This window comes from Anabas testudineus, chromosome 16 (genome assembly GCF_900324465.2).
Source record: "Anabas testudineus chromosome 16, fAnaTes1.2, whole genome shotgun sequence".
Lineage (NCBI taxonomy): Eukaryota > Metazoa > Chordata > Actinopteri > Anabantiformes > Anabantidae > Anabas > Anabas testudineus.
In genome coordinates this window covers 21,844,769-21,872,086 of record NC_046625.1, presented here as the reverse complement: position 1 = coordinate 21,872,086, position 27,318 = coordinate 21,844,769, and the positions used below count along the sequence as shown (strand labels likewise).

The following is a 27,318-nucleotide window of genomic DNA, read 5'->3' as shown; positions in this document are numbered from 1 at the left end:
ACTTTAAGCACCATAGTGTGTTGCTGTCATTTTGATACATCACCTCATGCTTCGTCGCACATTGAGTATCACACAAAGGATCCAGACTCCACTACATTTTACTAATAGATAACACAGAGCCAATCTAACCCACACAGTTTTTCATAAGGCTTATCTTGATAGAGAGCTGTGCCTTGCCTTGGGTGTGATGGCAATGAGTATTTCATTATTAGAAAAATGGCAGTGTGTTTATTGGTGTGCTGATGATGGATTGTTGTTCAGGCAGTAGGGTCACTCCCCGGGTGATAGATTATGTTAATGGCTGATTTAACTATCATCACACGGCTTATTTCTCCTGCAGTTTTGAAATAACAATGCATCATGATTAAACAGCGACTCTCTCACACACTTGCATAAGAAATCCTGCAGAGTTTTTTTGTCTTCAGTGAAAGGACAACACAGTATATTCTCATTTGTAATGTGATCAGCTCAAGTTTTACTGCAGCAGAATTCACCACTGCTTGTTGGTCAAATCTGCGGTGGGTTCACAAGTGAGTTCAAGACTTCAGATGGATGGGGATCTTTATCCAAAGAGGATGTCGTGTGAAAACCTATTGGAGAATTTCCAGCAGTGAATCTAGAAACAAAAAAACAACAGATGACTTGACTATGCTCATCTCAACTTGGCCTCAGACACTTTAGAGCATATTTACAATAAAAGGCTTACATTAAAAGTGGATGGGTGGATTATAAAATGACATCTAGCATGTCCCTGTCTGCATCTTCTCCACAGCAGTTGGTGGTGATGGTACCTGCAGACTGATATTTTCCCCAGTGTGTCTGTGTTTGGGAACATCCAAGGTATTATTCACATGATTAAATTGGCATTATTGAAGTAGTCAAATATTAAGAGTGAACCAGTGACTCATTTCACAATACGCCGATCTCAAATGACAGCAGTGTTGAGTTTCACTGTTGGTTGTCACGAGATGCAGATACCACTTTGTTTTGATTTGTGAAGTGTGTCTCAATTTCACTGAGGAAACCAGGGAGCTCAGGTAGTAAATCCCAGCGTTTGTCATATTCGGCACCTGCTGTATGTTGAAGTGCATCCATCAAAATAAGACTTTAAGAAAACTTTGGCCCCCCAGTTGAGTTCAGATGCCACAGCAGCAGAGTAAAAATGTAATGAATAGTCAAATACAGACAGATCTAGAGATATAGAGATAGAAAAAAGTGTGTGACTCTGTGAGAGACAAGCATGACACCAGTTGACAGATGGCATTCAGCTGAGCAACACTTCAATAGGTCAGATAATATATCACTTGTACAGTAGAAGATTACGGACACTGTTCTGGACTGGTGCTGGTAACAAGTGGCCCAAGAGTAAATATCTTTAGACACACATTTCACTAAATCTTTGCAGAGAAGAAGGTCTGTGGAAGTTGCTCCACTTCTACTGCAATATTTTTAGGAAGCAGCAAGTAAGACTTCTTTCAGTGTTCAGTTTTGAAACTAGATCAGTGCTTTAACGCATTCTCCTTGTGGCTCCTACATTTTCTTTCCCACTTTTACCCATTATTAACTACCCTATATTTGGTTATATCTGTGTTCTTGGGCTCTGTTTGCCACTGTTATTTTGTCCTGTCTTTATTTTTCTGCTCACACCAGTGGATAATTGCTGCGTTCACACTTTAGACAGCAAGGTTGCTTTCAACACATTTAACCAGATGGACATCTCATAGTCACTTTTTATACTTGAGTGAGCTTGTATGGTAAGCAGATGCCTGTTGTTTCAACAAGCCAAATGTTCAAAGCTGACCGTCCAGACTCACTTGGCTTGTAAAGCGAATGGTGAATGATAAAAGAGTGTAAATCTGGTCAGTTACTGGCAGGATCTACATAATTTAACTTGAAAATTGGCCCATCTCAACAACGCTGTGCGGTAATAGAGTATTTGCATAATTACAATTGTCAAAACTGTTATTGTGAACAGCCTCCTTGTCTGTCTGCAGCAGTTCAGGGTCCTTAAATATTAGAATGCAAATTGCAGTGAGATGTTTCCAGTCCAAAGAAAAAGCTTCTTCTGGCTTGATGTCTGAATTAAAGAGCAGACAGAAGAGAATAAAAGTGTTTTTTTTTTCTATTTATTACCCTTCAGTTGCACTTCTAACAAGACCAAGGCTTTTCAGAAGTGTGTTTGATATACATGAATAAACTCACATTTTCCATGCTAATTTTCTGCACCGCACTTCATCTCTAGCCCGCCGAGTGCAGGAATAGTAAACTGTTGACCCGTTGACTCCAGATGCCAGACAGGGCCCGTCCCTCATTGGACTCCACGGTGCCTCAGTCGGCTTAATTGACTGAGACTATAATATCAGTGAGACGAGTGAAATGACAGGCGAAAACTGGAATTGGAATAAAATTGAGAGCCGGGCCACCCGCTCCTCATTATTTGTTGACTGACACGTGCACGGGGTGCAGAGTGGTGGGACGGGGGGGGTGGGGGGGGCTCTGACTCAGGGTGCATTTTTGGATGTTCTTGTTTTTGAAAGCAGCAGATATAGTTCATGAGCATTGCACATATTAAAAACTAAATTTGATTTATGGATGCAGTTTTCTGCAGGCAGGTGAAGGGGCTGTGTTTAATATCACCAGCAAAATAATTGGCTGTAAAAATGGAAATCTAAAAGCAGTTTAATCTTTATTCATTTCGACTTGTCATCAAAAGTGCATTCATGCATTTTCAGGAGTATTTTTCTAATGAATGAATTAGCTGTTATTATATTTGTCTTTGAAGTCTGTGGTGAATTACTGTCCTCCCGCTTCATATAAACCTTTCATAAACCTCTACTGTTATTACAGTTTCTATTCACCTGTTAACACATGTCAAACTGACAGTGTTGTACATTTAGGCATTTACTCCCCAAGTATTAACCCAAACTACAATCTTTTCCCTAAACCTAACGAACTCATTTTTGTTCCTAACCTTAACTTGAACCTTTCTGTACATGTAACACGTCTGTAGCTACAGTGCATCCAGAAAAGATTAACAGCGCTGTGACAACATGCCACAGTCTTTGTCATGACACTCAAAATTAAGCTCTGGTGCATTCTGTTTGCACTGATCATCCTAGAGATGTTTCTACAGCTTGATTGGAGTCCACCTTCGGGAAATTTCCAGTCAAGTTGACTGGACATGATTTGTCTGTATAAGATCTCACAGTTAACAGTGCATGTCAGAGCACAAACCAAATGATGAAGTCATCACATTGTCATTATGTGGTATGTGTGTGTTGTTTTAAGAAAAATAATGAATTGAATCCGTAATTCATATTAACTGATAAATGGCCATTGATTTGCATGATCTGACAAGACGTCTCCACATTTATTTCCGTTTAGAGTTGCAAGATCTTGGTTTGATGATGGGATCAAACCTCTGCATAAATTGTTCTCCAGCACATCCGAAAGATTCTCAATTAATAATCTCAGAATATGCCCGTGCCATCAGGGAAGCAAAATCCATTGATGGAAAAACCTGGTCATTCAGTATATTCAGATAGTTAGCTGACATCACTGTGTTGCCACATGAAACATATTAATCACTGCAGGAAATATCCAGAAGACTGAAAGCACTGGAAAGCCATTATGTTCCAGAAGTCAAAAAGGTTAATTCAACATCATCCTGAAGTACTCTCAAAAAACACAAATGAATAAAAATCCAGCTGTGTGATGTATTACAGCCTTGCTCATTATGCTGTCTAGGTCGAGCCATTTCTCTTGGATGAACATGGGTGGATTTTTGGATGGGTGGAAAATAATGTTATTATTTCTGTTTTAGTGAACTTTAGTGAAAACCATTTCAACTGTTCCAGGTTAATCATCACCAGCTTAACAGACTGAAGCCAGTGAAATGATGGACTATTAGAACGGCCAACAAAGATTACTACCCAGAGAGCGTGAATGAATATCATTTCCAACAGCGCTGATATAATATTGTGTGACTTGGGAGCGTTCAGTGATTTTAAATTCATTGATTTTTACTTTTTATTTCATCAAAAGTCATTCGAACTTTTCCTGCCATGCTGCCTTCCTGCCCCCTGCTGTCAGCAATCCTGTCATGCTCTCCGAATTGATTCACCGCCCTTCACAGAAAATGAAAAGGAGGCTGCTTCCCCGCCCAGCTTCATGTGTTTGGTGTGATTTCCGTGAAGCCCGTCAATCCCCCACCCCCAACACTTATTTTGCACTTCTAAACATTAAAAATAAAATAAAAAACAGGAAATTATTGATTAAATGTATCATAACTCAGGATCTGTGTACCCAAAAGCATTAGACAGTTTCATTTACTACTTACTTTTACTGTGACCAGTCAATGCAGCAATTCCCAGTAATTCAGCAGTGAAATCAAACAGGCGTCGTAATGTCCTATCTGTTTGATTACCGTGCAATAGTCCAGGCGGAAAAAATGATAGCTGTGTTGCTGATTGATGGCTCCGTATTGATTTTGGTGCCTTCGTGAGGGAGGGAGAGCATTTCTTTGAGCTATTTATAAATAACATGTAGGGTTCATGTCTGTTCTCATTTAGACTGGAGTGAAGTCGCAGCCCTTTCCTAGCAATAAATAGGTTTTTCCACACCTATCTGCGCCAGAGACCTGCTCGGTTTAATGTAGCACAACAGAGACATGTAGATTTGGGCAGAGAGAAATGGGAGGAGAGGCTCTAAAGCAGAATTGATATTCATGGAAGTTTATGTGTGATGGAAAAATATGTCCTCCTTCTGACATCTGCTTTCACCCTGTTTTTTTTTTCAATATGGAAATTTCTCAAAGCTACGTTTGTAAAAAACTGTTCTTTCTCTTTGTTAATTTGTGTTTCCTAGCTGTTCCTGTTCCAGTTACTGAGAGGCCTGTCCTACATCCACCAGAGGTACATTCTTCACCGTGACCTGAAACCACAAAACCTGCTCATCAGCGACACCGGAGAGCTCAAACTAGCTGACTTTGGTGAGTAGAGCGGACACGGATGCTCTTATTTTTGTGTATCTCATCTAGTGTGAGTGAAATCTAGAAGTATTGCTGAGTTATGTCCCCTCTGTCACTTTGTTGAGGTACGATGGCAGAAGCAGGTTTGACTCTTAGATTCATTAGAACTGAAATGTTGTGAGAAAAGCTCAATGAAACTGTTTTTGTCCAGGGGTGGTTTGGGTCATTTGACGCTATATGCCGTGGCATTTTGTAAACCAACAGATATTTATCAAACCATTTCTATCATGTTAACTAACCTTTAATGTCATTGTGGGAAATTAGTGAGCAGTTCTCACTTCACTACAATTCAGAACAATGTTATTTATCTGTGTAGGCGCTGTGTGCAGCCACCTACACCAATATGTGCACACACAGTAGATAGGACAGAATGTTAAAAACATTCAAAGGTTACATACCTAAAGCTTTGTATGTGTAGTGGGGAATAAATAGATAAATACATAGGTATAAGCTTCATGACAACAATGTAAATAGTAACTTAATACAAAAACATTAGATTCTTACATATATTTTTGGATTAAAATGAACCTCATCTCCTTTGGGTAGCTGATCCTAAAAATGATTTAGCATAGCATTTAGCATAGTTAGATTTGTGGATCATTTAAAGTGACTTAAACATCCACTGAAGCATCTGCTTACCTGAAGAGATGAAAAACCACAGCTGTCGACGTGCCCTAATTTCTTTACATCACAGCGGTGGATGGAAATGTGCAATCATTAATATTTTTCTTTAGTTTATTTTCTGCTTAAAATCATATATTTGCATGACATTGTGACGGAAACTTGAAAAATGATTAAATGAAGAAACATTACAAAAGTGCTCTTCCACATTTACTGCAACCATTAAGTAAACATACATGTTGTTTACAACATGTATGTTTACATGTTGGCTCATCACTTATCACGAAAGGCAGCAAGCAACATAACGTTGGGCCCAGCAGGTACAAGTTCATTGTCTTTTGGCTTAGTAACGGCAAGCATAGTACAGTGACTGTATATTTGAGAGTGCTCATTTTTACAGTTAAAAGACCGTTTAGTCTGAACCAGTCATAACAGGAATCCTAGAGAAAGACAGTCCATTTCGAGCTGTTTGATGCCAGCATTGTGACGTCTTTCAGTGGGCCGCCAGCCATCCATCTGTCCAACGGTTTGGCCAAAACCACACCAACTTGACAACTAGTTGACCCCTTGACCTTTTACTTCCCTGATTTCCCTTTCACTTAGGGCCACCTACACACTAGAATCACTACTTCTATGCCGGAAACATTACAACTGAAGTTCCACATTGCGGTCAGAGTTACTCAGTACATTCAGGATCACATGTATGTTCATAAAAACCTAGTATGTGTGTCTTTGTGTACTTGTACTTGTATGACTGTGTGACACAGCAGCTGTAGTTGGGTTAAGATTTAGTTTTACAGTTGGTTAGAAGAAATGTAAGATAAGGGTAGGGCATTTACTGTGGTGCAAATTGTTGAGGCAATGGCTCTTTGTTGTCTCAGTGAGTGTTGTCACAGAGATAAAAGTACAAGTGTGTGTGTGTGTGTGTGTGTGTGTGTGTGTGTGTGTGTGTGTGTGTGTGTGTGTGTTAGTACGCTCTCCTGAGGTGGCACCATATGGCTTGAGTCCATGCTCAGTAAACACTGTCTACATTGCCAGTCTGGCATCCTGGGGGCAGACAGAGAATCCAGCCTTCTTTACACCTCACCCACCCATCCATCCATCCATCCATCCATCCATCCATCCATCCATCCATCCATCCACCCATCCATCCATCCTCTTTAGTCTTATGTCCCTTGCTCAATCACCCACCCTTTTCCTAACTCCTTCATACCCTGTGCTTCCTTTACCCATTCATCTTCTCCACCCTTCTGCCCCTCATATCTCTGCCCAGACAGATGGGGGGAGGGGGACTACGGTGGCAGCTTCATCAATAATGCAAACCTTGTATTAGTGCAGAAACATTACTGCGAGGGGAACAAGAAGGAGAAAATAATGGACAAAATACCAAATGAGCAAGAGTAAAAATCCCTGGCCTATTAGTCTGCTGCTGGAGCTGTGCTCATCAACAAACATGCACAAAACACAAAATCAGCCTTTGCCTGAGGGATGCCAGATGAGGAAAGTGAAGGCTGTATGTGTGCGTGTGTGTGTGTGTGTGCGTGTGTGTGTGGGGCTGCCAGGGCTCCCTGTGGTCCTGGGGCCTTGGCAGCAGGAATACTAACGGCCGACAGCTGAGGCCTGTGGCGCTGGTTAAGAGAGATGGAGGGAGCGTGTCAACAAAGGAGGGGCCGAGAGGTACGCTGAGAGGTGGCAGAGCACTCAGTGGGGGTGAAGCTGTGATACGACGGACAGTACAAAGAGGAATAGAAGAGGAATGGCTCTAATGTTAAAATGCATTGAGATGGACTGTGGATAAGTTGGCAAATAACAACAGGGCTTCTGTTAGCATGCATTAAAGCTGCTCCTCTCCATCCTTTCTTTTCTTTCTTTTGATGCTCGTCAGTGTAGTAGTGGTCCAGAACAAGAGACTGCAACAATTAGTTGTGTGCCACAGTCATTCATAATGGATATTCCTAATGTTAGTACAAACTAGATGTAGTATTGCTGCACTGACCATTATGTTGAGACATAGATTTAAAATGAAACAGTTAGGATGTGCTCAAAGTGTAGACTGTTACCTGTAATTTAAGGGTATGAATAAGGTATTTCTTCCCATATCCACAATCTTCTCTGCGCATCATTCTGGCATTTATACAATAAACAACAGTATCTCATGGCTGTTCTTGATCTAACCAACCATAAAGGTGTTTTTTATATTTGCTTACTTATTTCGCGTAATTATCGCAAAATAACTTTTTTTCAATAGAAATGGTCAATACAACATCGAAGAAGAACTCTTTCATCCATGTTTTGACAGACAACACTGACATCCAGTGATAATGAGAATAGGACCGTGCCGATCAGGAATAGAGTTACAGCCACATCAGGTTGGGTTGATGCACACAGCACAGAGTAGAGGAGCAAAGTAGCAGACTTAATGGTCTTCACGATCCATCCAATATTTTCAGCCCAGCAAATAGTGTCACCAAACTAATCTGATGGTAGATTACAGGCAGGTAGTTGAGCACAACAGTAGCTGACTTGGAAGGGAAGGCTGATTACTCCTCAGCCACTTTGGCCAGAATTCCAGATCCCTGCTGCTGCTTGTGGAGCTGATCCAGATGCTCCCCTGTGCTCCTCTGTGGGTTAAGTCACTTTTTAATGAGCAGCACAAACAACCACCACATACCGTAAATTAGGCTTTGAGGAGCCCACATGTTTCATATCAAGGACACAACTAATTGAGGCCAACGTAAGTAGTGTGTGGGGGGTGATTTGTATTGTTTGTGTTTGTGGAGCTGTATGGACCATAATCACTGCACACATACAAACACCCACAAATATTTAATCTTATATAAATCTACCATAGAGTGGAGCAAGCATTTCTTACTAACATGACTAACTAGCATTTCTTACTAACATGACTTAAAAATGCAAATATTACAAATATTACATTAGTTGCACAAACAGCTTTTCTAGATTATCAAAAGTACAAAGTAATTAAATGAGTGTTATTTGCATAAGAGCTTAGAAATCTTTTGCTCTATTTGCTTAATGCAGTTACTAATACCTAGTAGCCTGCACACCTTTGCTGAGTTTTAGACATTTGACTGTACATTCAAATGTACATTGTGTAACTTAGGATTCAGCATCTTTCTCAAAGATACTTCAACATGTGACCATGAGGAACCAGGAATCGAACCACTAAACAGTTGCACAAACAGCTTTTCTAGATCCCTGAGCACTAGACTTTCTGACTTTCTACAGAGTCATGTTTATACTTGTTCACATTCATGCCTGTGTATGATGATAATCATATAAACAGATTCTTGGTGAATTTAATGACACAAGTCTGGATTTGCAGTATTTCCACAATGTGTTTCAAACTGCTTTACCTGCCTGGTTCTTGTTCAAGTTCATTGCAAATGATTATACACCAAAATGTTTTCCTGAGAATGTAGAAAAAAAAACATTTCTGTAACTTTTTAACAATGTAAATAAATGATGTCAAATATGTAAATGTAAAAAAAAAATGAAACCTTTACTTAGTTAATCAATTATCCCTTGTCAATGCGTTCCCAAAATTACTGAGCCAACAATCTTAAAATATTAATCATAATTAAATCATGTTAAACCTGTTGCAAGATAGAATTAATTAAAGTCAAGGATTATTATTTTTTGAGTGTTGCAGGGTCTTTGAATAATAGTAAGTGATTTCACAGCACAATATTTTATTCATATGCATTCGACACACTTGGAAATACTCACGTAACATACACACATAAGCAATGCTATGCACAAGTGTTTCAAATGATTCTATATTAGTGATACAGTAGCAGTACGCCACCAAATTCTTCAATACACCAAGAAAGGCAGGTAGGAAAAATACTGAAAGCTAGCAAACATGGATCTAAATAATGCAATTTTCAAGTAGATCTGCTACTTTTAACCAAACCCCTTTTGAATAGTTGTGATTTGACAGCTCAGGATAAATTAATCCATTTGCATGTTTTATTGCTTATTCTTTGTAACTTCTTTCAGAAGTAGGGTATCTCTGTGATACATCAGGTGTGATGAAATGTGATTGTACTGGATGTAATCACTGCAGCCACTTAAACACCTCTTAGTTGTAGAGTTGTAGTAGTGCCATTCTTCACACACACACATAAGTGCTGGCAACAAACACACTTTTTCGTCACACATGAAATGACTTTAGCCTGGAGTCAATTTTCTCATGACAAGCCCCTAATTATAGAAGTGAATGGAACAGCAGATGAACATTGCTCATAGCCCACATACTTCAGAGCCTCACGAGAGAGCGAATGTGTCCACAGTTGGAAGGAACCTGCTGAAAGGCTGCTTGTGTTTGCACTCAAACACTGAAGCGCTGCCATATGCTGCCACTGTCCGTCGCCAACCTGGAGCGCAGGCAGCGGTTAGCGGGTAGAAACCTTATCTGAGGTTCATTCACACACAAAACTGCCGTGAAAGTGCTCCATGGGGAGTTTGGGACTTTACATCACGATGATGTGACATCATGATGATCAGCGTCATTAACTGTAGGAATGGTAATGATAGGTTGCTGTGCATGTTTCATCTGCATTGATGGTTCATAGGCAATTATTGCTAATGACTTTGGTAACATCTTAACTTTTACTCTCATGTAATTTTATCTTTTGGAATTTTTGCTTCATGCTTCCTTATTATTGATTTAAAAATACATTAGCTATCGGGTTACTGGTTGAAGAGATGCTCGGGGTTGAGCCAGTCATCAGCAGAGAGGGTCACACGCAGAGGTTTATGCTCTAACCTGCACGTACCTACATAAGTGTGGAGGTTTGTTGCTGCACACGAAACATGCAAAGACTGACACATGAGACACGAAACAGCCACAGCCCCATTGTTGGATAACACTGAACAATAGTGTATTACAGAGCTACAGCTACCTAATGTGTACTGATGTGTGCTTATTTTCTGAGGATTGCATGTGGCTGTGTTGTAAAGTAACAGCTGCTGGGATAATGATGTGTGAGGAGTGAAGCAATGTGACAATGGAGCTGGAAGAATGTTGCAGGCATCCGGAGCAGACTGTTTGCCTCTCCCCAGTGGCCTGTTCCACCCTCCCTGCCACCGCATCGCCACAGCACCAGGACGGGTGGGCTGGTGCATGACTGTGTGTGTGTGCAGATGGTCTTTTGAACTCTGTTAGATGAATTAAGGCAACTGATGCAATGTGTGTCTGTGTGTTTTCCTGTCTAAACCTGAGACCAGGCTGAAATAACCTGGAAGGTTTCACACACCAGCAGAAAATACATTACAGTGCTGTAACTATGAGTATAAAGCTGTTAAATACGTATTTTCAAGCATGGCTATGGACCAGCTGCATGTAGACACATGGTTTCACATGACTAGGTTACTGTGTTGCATGTACACATGGTAAATGTGTTTACTGGTTTTCTAGCATAACCTTATTTCTTTAACTCATGCACTAGTTAAGCATGCTTTAAACTGGCCAGTACAGAACATTTGTGCATACAGTACAACCTCAATTCCAAAAAAGGTGGGTTGCTGTGTAAAATGAGGATTTGTGAATCTCATAAACCCATATTTTATTCACAGTAGAACACAAAAAGCATGACAGCAAACAATAAATGAAAATCAGAAAAGACCTAACTCAACTGTGGGAAGCTTTCTCACTGGATAAAGAACATCACTATTATTTTCTTTTTGCTGTATGCAGCCTTGTGACTACAATAAATGCTGCATTTTGCCACTTTTGTTATAATTCAAACTGAGTTTAAAAATTGCTTTTGTTTTCCTCTGTAGACTGATTCCGAGCAGTATTTTAAATAGCTGCTGGCAGCACACCGCACATCTCCCAATCTGCTGCATGTTAGAGGAGGAGATGCAGGCGGGAGCTACAAACTGCCTTTAAAATCCAAATGAACATCAAAAGAACACAGGACTCTTTCCCCCGGGGATAGAAACTATTTTAGTCCTTCTGTCTATGCCTGTTCATCCTGTCTTCCCTCTGTTCCCACCCAACCTCTTCCACCTCTTGTTTTTGCAACCCTCTGTGTGGAGTGTCACATAGTGATGTATAATTCACCGATGACCTTCATCCCACTAACTACCTGGACAAGATGGCAGGTCAACTGGTGAACCACAGCAGATGAATGTAGCTGAAGGTCTGTGTAGAAGTGTGTGAGTGTGCAAGTGCATGACTCCATAGGTCAGGGTTTTAAAGTAGTACCCTCCTCTACAGTCAAACTTGTGGGGTTTTGAGGAAGAAGGTCAGGGTACGATGGCCTCCTCACCACTATTGCATTGCTCCCAACTGACCTACAGGACAGTGTACAGGGTGATCCAAATGTCAAAGCACTACACCAGTATTAGTACTGGTTCCTACTACATAAGTGAAATATCTGCCCAGGAACCTCTTTACCAGTGGGAGTACAGCAGAACGACAGAACAGTATCAATTTTTGACTTAATGGAAATGGAGTGCAAAGTGCAGCACATGAACAAAGAGAGCTCATCTGGTCCAAAGTATAAGAGAAAAACAGGACTCCCACATTTTCTTAGTGAGAAGTAAGGTGGAGGCAGAGCAGCTGATTAACGTATTAACTGATTACATAAGCATGTTATGTGGGTTTTATGCTTTAGGTAATGATGCTCCAGCCAAAGCTCAGAAACTTTAGTTGCCGTGTTACTTTTTGATAAAGGAATGTGCCGTGGTTCTGAAAGGGTCAAGGCAGACCAGTACCAATGTTCATGTTCAGCTACAGGTTCTGTTCACTACAGGAGGATGGAACACCAGGTCACATTACTCATGTTGACCATTGCATGTTACTGTGTTGGCCTGGATGAAGAATAGTTTTTTCTGGGCATTAATTCATGGTGGGAAGTGTAAGAAGCCAAGTTGTATGCAGACAAACACTTACTTCCTCCAGACATTCTTTGTTCCTTTTTACTTTGTACTACATCTCTCCATGTTACAAAGAAGCCAATCTCCTAGTACTTCACTTTCTTTTATGATGAGTAGATGTTGTCTCCGCTCACACCCCCACGCACCCGCCCCCTGCGTACACACATACACACGCGATCACAGGACGCCTGCAGTGGAAATGATAGCCTCTCAGTGTGAGCGGCCTGATGGCGTCTTCTCTACTTTAGATCAGCGTGTGGAAATTACAGTGCTCGGCCTTGATGAATGCTGGCTGAAACTCCTTTTCTCCTGTGGGTGTTTCAACACAAGGCAGTGTTAAATACCCCCTCCCTCATCTCATTTATTCTCCCCTCTGCCCCTCTTCATCCCTCACACAGGGGACTAGCAGCAGGGCAGGAAGTCCTTTTTTACTCAGCTAAATGCTTTAATTAAGCTCTCTGATCACTTGGGAAGAGAAAAAGAGGTAATGCCATCAGCCTCATTAAAGCTTGCTGCATCTGCACTCTACTCTAGTATTAAATGCCATGGGAAGACTGGCACTACATACTTAACTAACCTGTGTTTGTGTCTCTGAATAGATGAATGCTAGAATGGGGTTAGGAACCTGAAGAAGCCCATTGACTTATTAGACAAGGTTTTATTATTATGTCTGTGACAAAGATGGATGCATAGTAGATAGCTGTCTACTGTACCAATGAAATGTCACACAGTTTCTCAGTGTAACCCTAGAGGTCTTCCATCACCATTTCCATGGTAAAAAGGCAATCTCAGGCTTGTTGTGCTTCAGTGTACAGTCAGCAAGTCAATATAGAGAGCAGTTTTACAATAATGCTTTGTAAGAGCATACTGTACAATGAAATGAACAATGAAAGTAGTAAGATCCTAAGGACTTACTGAGGCAACACCTAAAGCATCAAGCAACATTCAGTGTTCAGTGTTCACAAGCTTTGTTAGAGCAGCTTTAAAGACCCAAATTTTAATGACATTTCATGAGAGCGGTCTTTGTAGTCTTTGTCCTTACTGACGTACAATAGATATTGGCCTATGACCACCTTCGTTAAGGTTTGCTGAACGTGAAGAATATGAAAATGTTCTAGCATGATGTCCTCTCTCCTGCAAAAAAGGTGGTAAGGGCAAACAATTTAGTTTAATTGGTGAATATATCATTTCTAATCTAAATGATTAGATTATCTGGCAGATAGTTGTGAAATCTGCTGAGCAAATCCATGCTTCCAAGGTGATAAACACTTGGCATGGATGGCATTTTGAATCTTTAAATTGTATATTATTCAAAGGATTCATTCAAATTCTGAGCTGTATTAGCTTTATTTGGAATTTGCCTTAATTCCCTGCACACAACCTACAATCCCACCGTACTACTCACAGCGCATACTACAATGAATCGAGCTGCTTTTCTCTGTTTTCTCTTCCGTGAAGGTTACTCAATGATAATGCTTTCTGCATCTGTGTGTTGTTCCCCTCAGGCCTGGCCAGGGCCAAGTCGGTCCCCAGCCATACCTACTCCAATGAGGTGGTGACCCTGTGGTACCGTCCTCCAGATGTCCTGCTTGGATCAACAGACTACTCCACCTGCCTGGACATGTGGTGGGTACTCCTAACCTCTGACCATAATATTCCCTCACTATTCCCTCACACTTTCATCACGTACTCATTGTGCAATTCATCCTTGATTTTTTTTTTTTTTGTCAGCTGGTCCCATTAATATATAGATCTGTGTGTTCTGGGGGGAATTCAGAAAGTAAGTCATGGAGTAGACAAAAACCAATTACATCTCACTTGTGTCCTGGGGGGGGGTTCCTTATACTATGCTGTAGACTGTTTCTTGTACAAATCTTAGAGTTTCTCCTTCATATATAGTTTGTGTCTCCTTGGTCACCCTTGACCTTCTAAATCACCTGCAAATACAGATGGAGCTATTAGAAAATACATGAAAGAATTGAAAACGACGGCCCCATAGACGTGAAGCAATCACTTTCCCCTTCTACAATGACCAGTCTACACCAAGTACTCCTTACTTTTGAATCTTCTGTCCCGCAATACTGATGTTGGAACTAAGAGTCTACCCTTGTTGACCCTTCTGTCTGCACAGACAGTCAGCAGGGACGTCCCATGAATCCCAGCTGCACTCTACAGTATCCAATTAAAGAGCAGCTGGGGCTCTGTGGGTCCTGGAGGCAAAAGGACAGAGTGTCTGCTTCAAGGGTATTTTCAGGTGGGCAGATCCACAGGGTGTTGTTCCACTCCAGTGAGAGTCACCCTGCGACGTACTCTCACTTAAGAAGCATTCTTCCATGAAGAAGTATTTCTGGCAGGACCAAAAGGTTGTGGTGATCTGTCTTCCTGCCACGAGAATCCATCACAGCAGCGTACAGGTTACAGGCTGCCATCTGTGAAGAGGGAGGATGTCATAGACACAGTCAGGGAGCTGCTCCATTTTTACCTCTGTTAGCACATCACTGAGCGGCAGCCCTCACACATCTGCCAATCAGAGCCAGTAGTGAAATCAGTCAACTGTGATCACGCATGGATTAATGTACAAGTATAGTTATGGTTGGGCAAACTGCAAAACACCTCCAACTTAAAAGAATAAGGTGTGGTTCCATTTTAGATTTTTTTTTTTTTTTTGTTAACAAGTCCCAAGAAAAGATGACCACAAAACTCTCTCTTTATTTTTTCACTGAGAAATGTTTCACTACAGTGTCATATAGTTTTTTATTTTAAATCAAAGTCTGGGTGCTAAACATTTGATTATGTTATTTGTTATGTTAAAATTAAATTGATTTTTTTTAATAATCTGATGATTTATATTAGTATTTTCCAGAACCATCTGGGCTCTGATCGATGCCCTGTTAGTGGAATCCAGCTCCAGACATCTAGTAAATTAGCACACAAATGGCAAAATGGAGTGTCAACATGACAGCACTTATAAGTTATTGGTTACAGTTGATGTCTACAACATCTTTCCTGCCTCAACAACTAATCTTGCAGGGAAACATTCACTTTTGTGACTCCGTACTAAGTTGTTATTTTATCAGGCACTTGGTTAGGGTCAGGGATCTCTGACATTTTTCAGGTCCCCAAGATCTGACATGTTACTCAGCCCTGACCTGTATGAGTGATCTGAGTGCAGCCCATTAACATATTTTTATTAAGAAAACTCTATAGTACAGAGTAGTAGCAGTAACTGTTGCAATTTATTAGGTACACCGAGCTAAAAGTACTATGGTGTTCTGGAGGGGTTTGATGGTCTGTTCATGGTAGTTGTTTCAAACAAAACAAATATTTAATACTGGTGAAGATATTTTACTGCACAGTATTTATTCAGAACATGCTCAGACAGAAAGAGACACAGCGGTCCTTGTACAATGTCCAGAAACATGAGCTAAAGAAGCTCTCTGCAGATGACCTTGGCAGTGATATGAAAGAAAATGAGCTGAAGTGGAAGATGTGTGTATGAATATGAAGTAGAATTTGAAGATAAGTCAGTCTATGCTAGGAATCTTTAAGGATCGTATTTGGAAAAGACAAAGATAAGGTCAAAGATAATAGATCATGAAATTCTAATATCTAAAATATCTGATATCTTTAAATAAGTGAATGCCACATGAAAGCTGTATCTTGGGGAAATCACTGTGACACACTGTGAAGGAGGACACTGTGCATTTTGGTGTGAACCCCTGGGATACAGTAAACGTGTTGTTTGTGTGCAGCACAGGCTTTCCTGTTGTGTTGCAAATCCCCTCTCAGCCAGGTCTGCTGCCATCAGGAGGCCTCATGAACTGTCTGTGAGCAAACAGGCCTATATTTACTGAGGATAATTTACTGTGTGATAAAACTCCGGGAGAGCAGCGAGAACTGAGTGACTGACTGATTCACTGAGATCTTACAGTTACAGCACCTCTAACTCTATCTAATTAAAGATGAAACACTTCACTGTAGACACTTACTGTGGGTTCAGGGTTACATTGAGCACTGAGTAAGACTATTAACAATGTACATCATTGAAATGGTAAATAATATCAGCTCTAGTATTGATACTCTGTGAAGTCTCTGGAGTCAAATTGAGCAGATTTTAGTCTATTTATTTGAATATATTAATCTAACAAAACAAGACACGTTATGTTAGTCTGGGGGTCCCATGCAGAATAGGTGGAGGTGTGCCCATGATTTTATTTTCTCATAATCCATCCATGGCATCAGGATGCACTGATGCTTACTGTTAATAGCTACAGTAGCTACATTCTTTACATTATTTAGTGGCTTTCTTATTAACTGGTGTAAAAACTGGAATAGAAAAAATACTAAATTATAAAAACAGGAGGAATTGTTCTGCATTTATCAAATCTTTTATTCTGCTTTAATCTTTACATTTATATGGAAGAGTTTGGTCATATTGACAAACCCCAAAGAGAATCATCACTCTATTCTGCACTTTGGTTAAGATCTGTAAAGCGTTTTAATGTCTTTCAGCTCAAAGTTTTGGTTTTGTACCATAATTCAGTGTACAGTGATGAATGTGTGCACTTCAGTCTAACCTTTTTCAGACCTTGAAACAAAGTCGAACATCAAACAAAGGTAACATGACCAAACTAAACTAAGTAATTTACTCCATCAGCTTGTAGTGTGACCCTTATATATACACCCTTGTATATGCATTTACAATTACTCTCAAACGCATACATCAGTACGAGACACCTTAGAGGCAATGTGCCAAACACCCTTTGGCCTATCTTTCTGTTAACATGCTTTACTAGCTTTTTATTTAGGAGCTTTAAAAACAACCATTGTCTTCTTTTTTATTTTATTGTCAATATTTTAAGCATACGTGTGATGATAATTATTTCACTGCCTCTGAGTGGCCAAAACATCATGCAGGTTTACGGGTTTCTATAGTACAGTCCTTTCCTGTTATCCTGTCACTGTTGTCAAGGAGTAAGAAGATGTAGAGATTTAAAGCATGTTCTGTGAGTGGACTGACAACAGACTGGTAGAAATTCTGTATTGTTCGAAGTGAGAGAACGTGCATTGAGCCAGAGAGTGAAGCTGTCAGGAAACAATAGCACTTTGACAAATGAGCTCTGACAACAGTTTACGAAAGCAAACACACACACACACACACACACACACACACACACACACTCACTTTCTATAGTTAGAAGGACATTCATTGGCATCATGCGTTCTCTCTTGTCAACTTGTCTCTTAGCCGATCACAACTAAATGTCTCAACAGAACCCTCAATCCTCAATCTAGCCCAAACCTAAACCTCTACTCTACCCTTCAGCCTAAAACCAAGTGTTACAGAAGCCCTTTTCAGTTGATTGAGTCAGTGCTGTTGTCTTTAATGATTGCAACAATGTCACTAGGATGAATGGGAGGCTTCATCATGTACTGTTCTCCCTTCAGGGGAGTCGGCTGCATTTTCATTGAGATGATTCAAGGAGTGGCTGCCTTTCCGGGGATGAAGGACATCCAGGACCAGCTGGAGAGGATATTCCTGGTAAGTCACTGATGCTGCACTTTCTCTGTGTGTGTGTGTGTGTGTGTGTGTGTGTGTGTGTGTGTGTGTGTGTGTGTGTGTGTAATGTACATGTATGAGTATGTGCTGTGCAACAAATGAAAACTACAGCTACTACTGCAGCGGCAGAGTATAACTGCTGCAGGACTATGGATCTCTTAGACCAGCAGTAGCATTACTGGGCTGTTTGATGTGAGCATAATGTTACATTTCAATAACGATTTCACAATGATACTTGGTTTGCATTACAGAAACCCTTTTCTACAGTTTTACCAGGGTTTGGTCAAAGATATTAGATGAACCATGTAGAAGTGACAGCAATTCTTTCATATTTTCATTTTAATATTTGGTTGCGATTGCTTTACAGTCAATCACTGTCTGTAGTCTGGAACCCGCAGACACCAGATGCTGGGTTTGTTCTCTGTCGGTGCTCTGCCAGCTGCACTCACTTTGGGTCATACTTGGGGTATTTTCTGTCACCAAATGGCCATGACCATACCCAGACCATACATGATGCATTTAGGTCATGTCATTGCCCTGTCCATGACTATAACCTCTTGTTTTGAGGTTCAGTACTCAGGCCTGAGTATAAAACGTATATCAAGTAAACTACTGTCGATTCAAGGGTTTCTCTAATTTGCTTATTTGAGTCAGTGCTTCGAATATTCAGAGTTACACTCACTAAGGCCGTCATTACGATAGCCAATCACATGTTTGGGAGGGGGTGTGTATTAGCCATTGTTCAGTAATTGCTTCTGTTGGGCTGTAAACCTGCTTTCCCACGTCGATCACACTGGATGGCAGCAGAGGAAGCAGCTTCTGATCTAGTTCAAATGTAGAGTAGCATCCATTACCAGAGCTGAGGACCTGATGGAGGGAGAAACACCTAATATCCATCTACAGATGTATCTGTCTCATTTACTTTGGTGTATAAAGTATGAAATGAAACTGTGAGATGTACAAAAATCAGCTGACCTATTAATCTTGGTGGCCACATGCTGATGACGGGGTCGGAATGTGCCATAATCAGCATAAATCATCGCTTCTATTCTGCTTTTGCCTGTGCCAAAAGTATCCGATTATAGTCTAATAGTGTGTGTGAGGTGTGTTCTACACACACATCAGGCCCATTAATACCAGTCAAGTGTCATTTAAATTCCACAGTGTACTCTAAGCACTGTTGCTGTTGCAGGGTAAGAGGATGCAGCTGTACCTCTATTGTGGAGGCACAGTTCCAGCTAAACCCCTTGTCACTCGTTTTCCACCCAGTGTGTTCTGCATCCACTGCTGGTCAGCATGAACGTAAATCCCGAAGGATGAAGATACTTCATGGTGAACTATAGTACAGTTGTCATTAAGTCATTACATGTTTGTATTTATGTCCACATTAGACAGTTAGCATAAATCTTTTACAGTGAATGTGATGTCTCATGAATCCTTTAATCATCTGATCTGCCATCCTACTTAATTTCATCTTCAGTCGCTTAATTGAAGCGGAGTGTAGCAGGGCAGACGTGATGGATTCATATTCCTTGGCTTGAAGGGCCTGAATAATTAATGTAGAAAATTACAGAGATGAGAGTGTGAAAGGGGTTTGACACGGGATGAAGTCAAGTATGGAGACAAAGCGTTTTCACTGATGTTTGGCCTCTGGGCTGAAGGCTGGAGATACACATCTGAGAATGGATGGGTTTGGGATGAAGGGATGAGGAGAGGTGGAGAACGCCCTGCAGGCAGGCAACCCAATTGTAGCAGGAGGACTGAAAGAGATGAAGAAAAACACTTCCCATTGATTTTTTTTTTTTTTTTTAGCTGGAAGGGAAAAGGAGGGGCCTCCTGTACACCTCTGTAAGAGGCTCCAGCCCACTGTGAGCCTGGCTCCCCTCTCAGACAAAAAGGCCCATCATGGTGGGACAAGAGAGGAAAGAGGGCTAACAGTGGGATGGCCGCTGGCCAGACTGATGATGAGGCTCAGCTGCACACTGCTTCCCTACAGAGCCTTTCCAGTTTGGTCAGAATTCTTTTTTTTTTTTGTCTGGCAGCATCATGGAGGTCCACTGGGGGATTGATGTATGCAAATAACCTGCGAAGCAGGCTGAAAAATCAGCCTGAATACCTGAAGAAAAGCGTGCTGCAACCTATGTTCATTCAGAAAAATGTAGACAAATTTGTAATAGAGTTAAAAATAATAGTTTACAAAGATATTTGAATGTATCTTTGTTTAGAACACTGTAAATAAATTCCTAATACTCATGGACCAAACTGAGCTTTTGCTGTTTCTCATCCAAATCACATCCAGTGTTTTGTGTCAGTGTGTATTCAGCTGTCAGCCAGAGGTAAACCAGATGAATATGGATATGTGGAGGTATGCAGCTTGGCGTAGCAGCGTGCAATCACAGCCGCAGACGGCCTGTCAGGGTGAGCCTGATGTTGACATTTCCATCCATCCATCCTGCCTGCTCTGCAGCCCTGTGTGTCTGCTGCAGTGGCTGTCAGACAGGTCAGGGTTTGGATGCACAGCCCGAGAGAGACTCGCGTGAAGGGCACCATCAATGAATTATGCGGAGTCAGAAGCACCTTAAAGGCCACGTTGTTTGAAGAGGGAACGCGAAAGGTCAGCTTCCATCACTGTTTCATAGGCACCCTGCCAGGAGTCGAGTCGACAGGTTCGTTACAACGTTTGCAGGTCCAGAATGTCACAAGATGGCCGAGAGTTTTTCTCCTCTTCCAGTTTCTGATTGACTGAACACACCTGATCCAGGTAATCAGTAATGGGTAGGGCAGGGATGGTTGGAAAACAAGCAGGGCACGGGGGCGGGAGGACCTGCCTGTCTCAACTGTAACACAGGACTTATTCCTCCATGGGGTGCTTGGGTAATTGAAATTTTGCATATGCTGTCTGCTGAGCACACTAATTAGACTTTCCGTGCTTTTTGTTAGTCAGCAAACATTTTGGATCTTCCAGTGCAGTTTGTGCAGCTTCTGCTCGTTGATTCATTGTGATTTGTCAGTATTTGTACAAGTCGAGGTTCCTTCTCTGTGTTTGACTGTTATCAAGTGGAGTTTTGTTGTTTGTTGTGCACAGAAAGCATCTAGAAAAGTCTGTGTAGTAATTCATCTCCTGTACCGAACGTAATTTCCCTGGTGGTCTAATGGACCGCGTTTGGTGCTTGCTGCATTGTGGGTTCAACTTCACGTTAGTTGTTCAAGTTAAGTGTTAACACATCTATGAAACATACAAGCAACTCTGGTCTGCTGTGTGTCCCTTCATACAGTATACCCTCCATCCATCATAACTATCATATCATTGTATTTGCTACAAAAATTGAATCGTGGTTGCAGTTTAGTTGAATAGAAATGTAATTCTTAGACGGGGACAGGACTGGTGTAGAAGTCGAGACAGAACCTCTACGTCTTGCTAATGTGCCCATTAACAATTAACCACTGAATCAGTCTAATGTGGCAAATAAATAAATAATCATCAAATGGATTTTCTGTTCTGTTCTTCTTTGTTAAACCAGATATTTCCACAGGGCCAGTTTTCCTACGATGACACACACACACACACACACACACACGTTATTATCCCTGACAGCTTTAAGGTTGTACCATTTCCCGGGCTTATCACCATTCCTACATTGCTGCATGTGCGAGTCTGAGTGAGGGGGTGAGTGTGTTTCAGATGTGTGCTGGTGAAATACGTGCGGTAAATCTGTATGTGCAGACCTGTGCATTTTCTGTACATAGGCGTAAACACAGCTATGCGTCTCTTTGTATCTCGCACACTTTCAATCACACCGGTTGTCTGTGTGAGTTAATGTTGTGCTGGGTAACTAGCTGTCGCCACACGAAAGATTACATTCACTAGAAGAGCTATATGAATACAGACAGGTCTATCTGCAGGAAATAGCCTGTCAGACAGAGGTGAGCATGAGCATGTTCGTGCGTGCGTGCCTGTGTGTGTGTGTGTGTGTGTGCTTCTACTTAATACACAACGAGCCGCCTCATATTAGTGTGATTAAAATACCTGGTGTTTGTGGTGAAATATGAGCACTGTAAATAAATTCATTCAAATTTTTAAAGAATTGTATTTTTAAAAACACAGTCCAATCCATACACACTAGTTATTTACTCCCACACACTGGCTAATGTTTTGTGATTATTACCATCAGATTATGGTCATTAAACACAGACATCATGTCAGTTAGGATGTTCACATGTTACATGAGTAATATTCTTGTTGCTACTCCCCCTGGCCCCACGTGGATACACCTGGTCGTCAACTGAAAAGTAAAAAGTAACACTGTGGGACATACAGTAAAGGTATTCTATACTGCTTTGCTATACTGTTGCATTCTGGGATTGACAGGGGACAGCAGTAAGAGTGGGAACGTGTGCGTGAGGTCATCTGCAAATCATGTTCAGTGGCTCAAGTGCAGAGGTTTTAGTGCTTCAACTTAAGATTAAAAAATGAATTAATTCATTGATGTCACAGTAGGTTTGTTAAATTGGAAATGCTAAAGCACCCACTGACTTGAAGTCAATGGATGTTACATAGACAGTATTCTTCCAGAAATCATAAATCTGTTTATTAAGCGTCCACAAACCGACGTCCATTTGTTTTCAGTTGTTTATAGCTTATGAAGTGGTTTCACTCGACTCATTTCAATAAGAATGAAGTCTGAACCAACACTCATAGCTGTTATGTTTTTTGCTGGCTACTAATGATGAAACTTGGCTCCTGCGAGTTCCTGGAACTTGTGATGTGCTCTTTAGCTTTTGAGTGCTGCTGAAATGTGCAGTGGTTCTCAAGAAACAAAACCAGAACGTGCATCAAGGGGGGGGAGGTTCATAACGGGTCAGTAAGTTCCTGCAGTCGACCTGCAATAAAGCATGTTCAAAACCTTCTCTGTGACGTACGTGGCATTTGCTGTTTGATGCTGATAAAAAAGAAAGAAGGTTATTATAAATGGATTGTGTAGCTCCTGTTATTATTCTGACTTCTGACTCATGTTCTAAGTCTTAGATCTAAAGTTTCCATTCTGCTTTAGGAAATGTAAACAGTATAACGCTATGTATGACTCTTGTTTTTTGCCTACCATATTTTATTTACATATTGACAATTTTGCACCATAATAAAATGTCAAAAACATGACATTTTGGAAGTGGAATTATGTTATTAGGTTTATGTGCGATGGAAATGCTGATAACAATGTCCTCAGGCAACATGAACAGTATGGTGCTCTGTACAGAGAGGCCTGTTTATGTACAGTGCAGTCCTGCTAGGAAGAGTAAGCCAGTGCACATGTGAGTTTATCTCTTCCCCCAGGAGAGAGCGAGAGGCTGAGCGAGAGGCTGAGCAAGAGGGGTGGGGGTGGGGGGGGGCTTCACCAACAGCCGTTGTGTCTGGGTTTCAGCAGATGGATGCCCATGTCACAGACAGGATAGTCAGGGCTTACTGAATGCATTCCACTCGCTCGCAGGGGGAGACAGCTGATCCACTTGGCTCTGGTTCTGATCCGTTTGACCCCTGGCTTGAGGTGACCCCAATCTGCTTGGGGTTGGAGAGCAGTAGAGGGTGGGACTTGGAGCAGAGGGGATGAGGGGCTGGGGTCAACCTTAGGACAAAGAGAGAGCAGAGGTAGGAATGTGGATGAGGCAGGGGTTGGATACAGCTGTGAGTATGATCAGTACTGATACTCAGGGAGTGCCCTTAATCCACACATGAGTATTTGTGAGGGAACAAGCTTAAGTTATATATCTGCACCTCTCCAAAGGTGCTTAGAAACATAGGGAACAGAATAAAAACCACAACAACCTGAAATGAAAACCACTGAGCTGTATTTGCCTCGACTGTGGTTAGTTTGGTAGAATATTGGGATAGACAAAAAGACAAAACAAAATCATGCATCGCACTCAATTTTAACACTTGGTAGGAAAATGCTTTGGTGTAAATGGCTGTTTTTATCCCCTGGTGATGCTCTGCATTCATCACTGCAGCTGTCTTCAGTTCTTCTTTGCTCGTGGGGTGTTTTGCCTTCAGCGAATGATACCTATGCTCAGTTGGGTTCGGGTCAGATGTTTGACTGAGGCGTTACTGAATATTCCACCTCACTGCTTTAAAAAAAAGACATAAAAGTTGGGTTCTTTTCACAGTATGCTGCAGTTCATTGTCCACCTGCACTGTGAACCTCTGTCCAGTGCATTTGCTTTAACAGCCATGTCATGGGTAAACAGAAAGGGAACCAGTTACTTCCATACTGTGCATGTAGAACCACTTCTTCTGCCATGCTTCACAGATGAGCTTGTGTATGTGTATTTTTACATGTTTTTATAAACTTACCAATGCTTTAGTTTTGAATATTACTATTATAAAACCCGATAATTGGTGTTTTATAGTACTTTTGAACAAACCCCTGCTTAAAGGTGACAGTCTACACCCAAAGCACTTCCTAAATATCATTGTTCCAATACTTGTGGACCAACAGTAACTGTATAATAAGGTCCATGAGTGAAGTTCAGACATACTGTGTGTGTCAGGCTGGGTGGGTGGTCGGTAACATACAGTGGGAAGTGTTGGGGAGTACGTACATCTAGCAGAATGTTTGTGCAGAGTTCAGGGTCACGGCCTGTGACCTCGCAGAAATTCCCGCGTGTCAGGACTTTCTCTGTCTGACCTTTTTCTCTCTCACTCCCTTTACATTCATGCACAGGCCTCTGTGATGGATGGCTCTGTTCTCTGCTACAACGTGCTCTTTCATATATCCAGTACTCTGGGCTTAGTCTTAGAAGTAGGAAACTTTTTTCCATGTAGGTTAGAAAGGAAGATACGACATTACCTCATCAGTTTGAAGCTCAAGCAGAAGCAGTGATGATTTCATTCACCTTGTGCAGTGAAGCCCTTTTAACATTTTGATGTGTTCTCTGACCCATAACCAACTCATTCTTGTGCATAACCCTAACCTTGTAGTCACGTGCTGCTTACACGTAGTATTTACGGCTAGATTGTAGTTGCAGTTGGGAATTTAGTGTTAAAATCATGACCGTGAAGGTGTGGAGCATGATCGCTGCCTACGTGCTGTCCAGTTAGTGGTTGAGTGGGTGAGGAGGTGACTGCTTCAGTGAATTAAAGTTTGTATTCGAGTTTGCATTGTGCAGCTCATTCATGTTAAATGCACTGATGCATTATTTAAACTGGACTTCACTGACTGTATTAACTTCTCACTCTGCCATGGTCTGAACTGAGAATTTACTAAAAAGCGTATCTGTATCTGTATCTGTCTGGAAACTGTATTTTCCCCTTTAACACAAGCTTCTCCATAAAAGTCAATAAAATTGAACCCTTCACAATGTACAGTACCAACCGTCCACCACTATTGTTGCTCTTTGCTTTGGTTTGACCACACTGTGTGATCTGAAAGCTTTGTGGCCAAAATATTGGATTTAGATTCTTAAGCAGGTAATATGAACATAGCTTAATTCATTGCTTCATTTTTATATGAAGCAATGAGCAACCAAAACGTTAGTTTGACAGCTGTTGTAGGGCATGCGGTGAAATTTGACTTTTTTTTCCCTACACCCCAACCTCTACTGTTGCTATTCTACTTCCCCCTCTGATATCCTCATAAAGACCCTGACATTCATAACCAGCCACAACCCCGTAACTCGGCTCTCCCCTTCCTCACTTCAAAGGCCTGTGAACTGTTCCATCAATAATGCAAGCCCGTTTCAGCTCTGTGGACTAGATGGAGATCCGCTCACAAGCCCCCTTCGTTCCCCCATCACCCCTGAAAAACTCCCACGCCCACCCCTCCTGCTTCATAACTCATCCTACCCTTACTGTATATGTTTCACCCATCTAGTCACAATCCTGCCTGTGAAAGCTGTGGGGTCCGACACTGAGCGCACCCCCTTTCATCAGTTCATCTCTCTACTGTAAATCCTCTGCCCTAACAAACATCCACGGCAACGCCCCACACCCATCCTCTCCCCCCACACAAATATGTGGAGGGGGGTGCATAAAGAAGTAGAGCTCTCAACCTTGGAACTACATGCCAAATCTTTAGGTGTTAACATGTAGCTGATTATTTTCTCTTTTACAGTACAGATGGGTTTTTTTTTAAACGAAGCTTTTTACATATGAACCTCATTGTCATAAGTTTTATCATTTTAAAATTAGCATTCAACAAAACACACAGTGAAGGGGTCTGCCTAGTATCTGAAGCCACTAAATACAGCTTATGGTATGTATAGTATGTGTTTTTACTATTACTATTACTGATTGTTCTTTGAAACTACAACTACAACAGCTTTGATGATTGAAATCAGAATCCCCTTGATACTAATGCAGTCATTTCACTTAACTTACACACAGCGGGTTTGACACAATGTTTCTAATGAAAGGTTTGTGCTATCTTAAAGCACTAAGGTATACTGTGTCCTGTCAGTAAAACTAAATACATAACATGTGTGCTTTTAAAAAGTGAAGTTCGGTCGCTGAGCTTGCAATTTGATCTCTGTTGTCCTGCTCCTGCTGACGTCCCTCATGGTGCTTTACTGCCCTCTGGTGGCATGTTTTGTTATTACACCCACTGTGAGCCAGGCAGACATAACCCAACAAGCATCTGAGCCTCTGGTTTTATTCAAAAAATGTGGGTTCACTAATACCTTTTGTAACCACACCACCCATTTCCCTTTGTGTTCTCTGACTCGACATCGAGTTTTTGTAAAACACAATCTTTCCAGCAGACGTTGTGATGTAATGTCAGCTGTTCAATTCACAATAAGAAGGAGGTGGTTAAATGGTTTTAAAAGCTTATGGAAACATCATCTATAAGAGAACATACTGTCAGCAGGGTCTCAGCAACTGCCGTGATCCACTGTGACTGATTAGCATTCTTTCAACTTTTACTTTTATTCCTCTTTCTGAGTTGCGCCAACTGAAGCATCTGAAAACGATTAATCAGAGTGATCCTTCAACACACCTCCACCCAGAGTTTACGTGCATGGTCCTAAAGCAGGCAGTAGCCTATAAATCGAAGAATTTACCCTGAGCACCTACTCCACTGTAGGAGTGTGCTGCAGATCAGGGACGACTGGGCAATCTGGAAACTATTAACGCTGCTTAGCTGCGATGGATCATGTAAAAGGCACGTCCGCTGCTCTGGGTTTTGTCATCATAAACCCAGGCAGCGTGCGT

At 41.3% G+C, this 27,318-nt stretch overlaps 1 protein-coding gene across 4 annotated transcripts in view; it reads left to right on the top strand.

Annotated features, from left to right (window-relative positions):
* Positions 1–27,318, top strand: part of cdk14 (cyclin-dependent kinase 14) — a 136,251-nt gene that overhangs the window by 56,596 nt on the left and 52,337 nt on the right. For all 4 annotated transcript variants that reach the window (XM_026373098.1, XM_026373100.1, XM_026373099.1 and 1 more), the window contains 3 exons: positions 4,867–4,990; positions 14,065–14,185; positions 18,008–18,101. In XM_026373098.1, the coding sequence (XP_026228883.1) occupies positions 4,867–4,990; positions 14,065–14,185; positions 18,008–18,101 (339 nt within the window). The remainder of the gene's footprint in view (positions 1–4,866; positions 4,991–14,064; positions 14,186–18,007; positions 18,102–27,318) is intronic.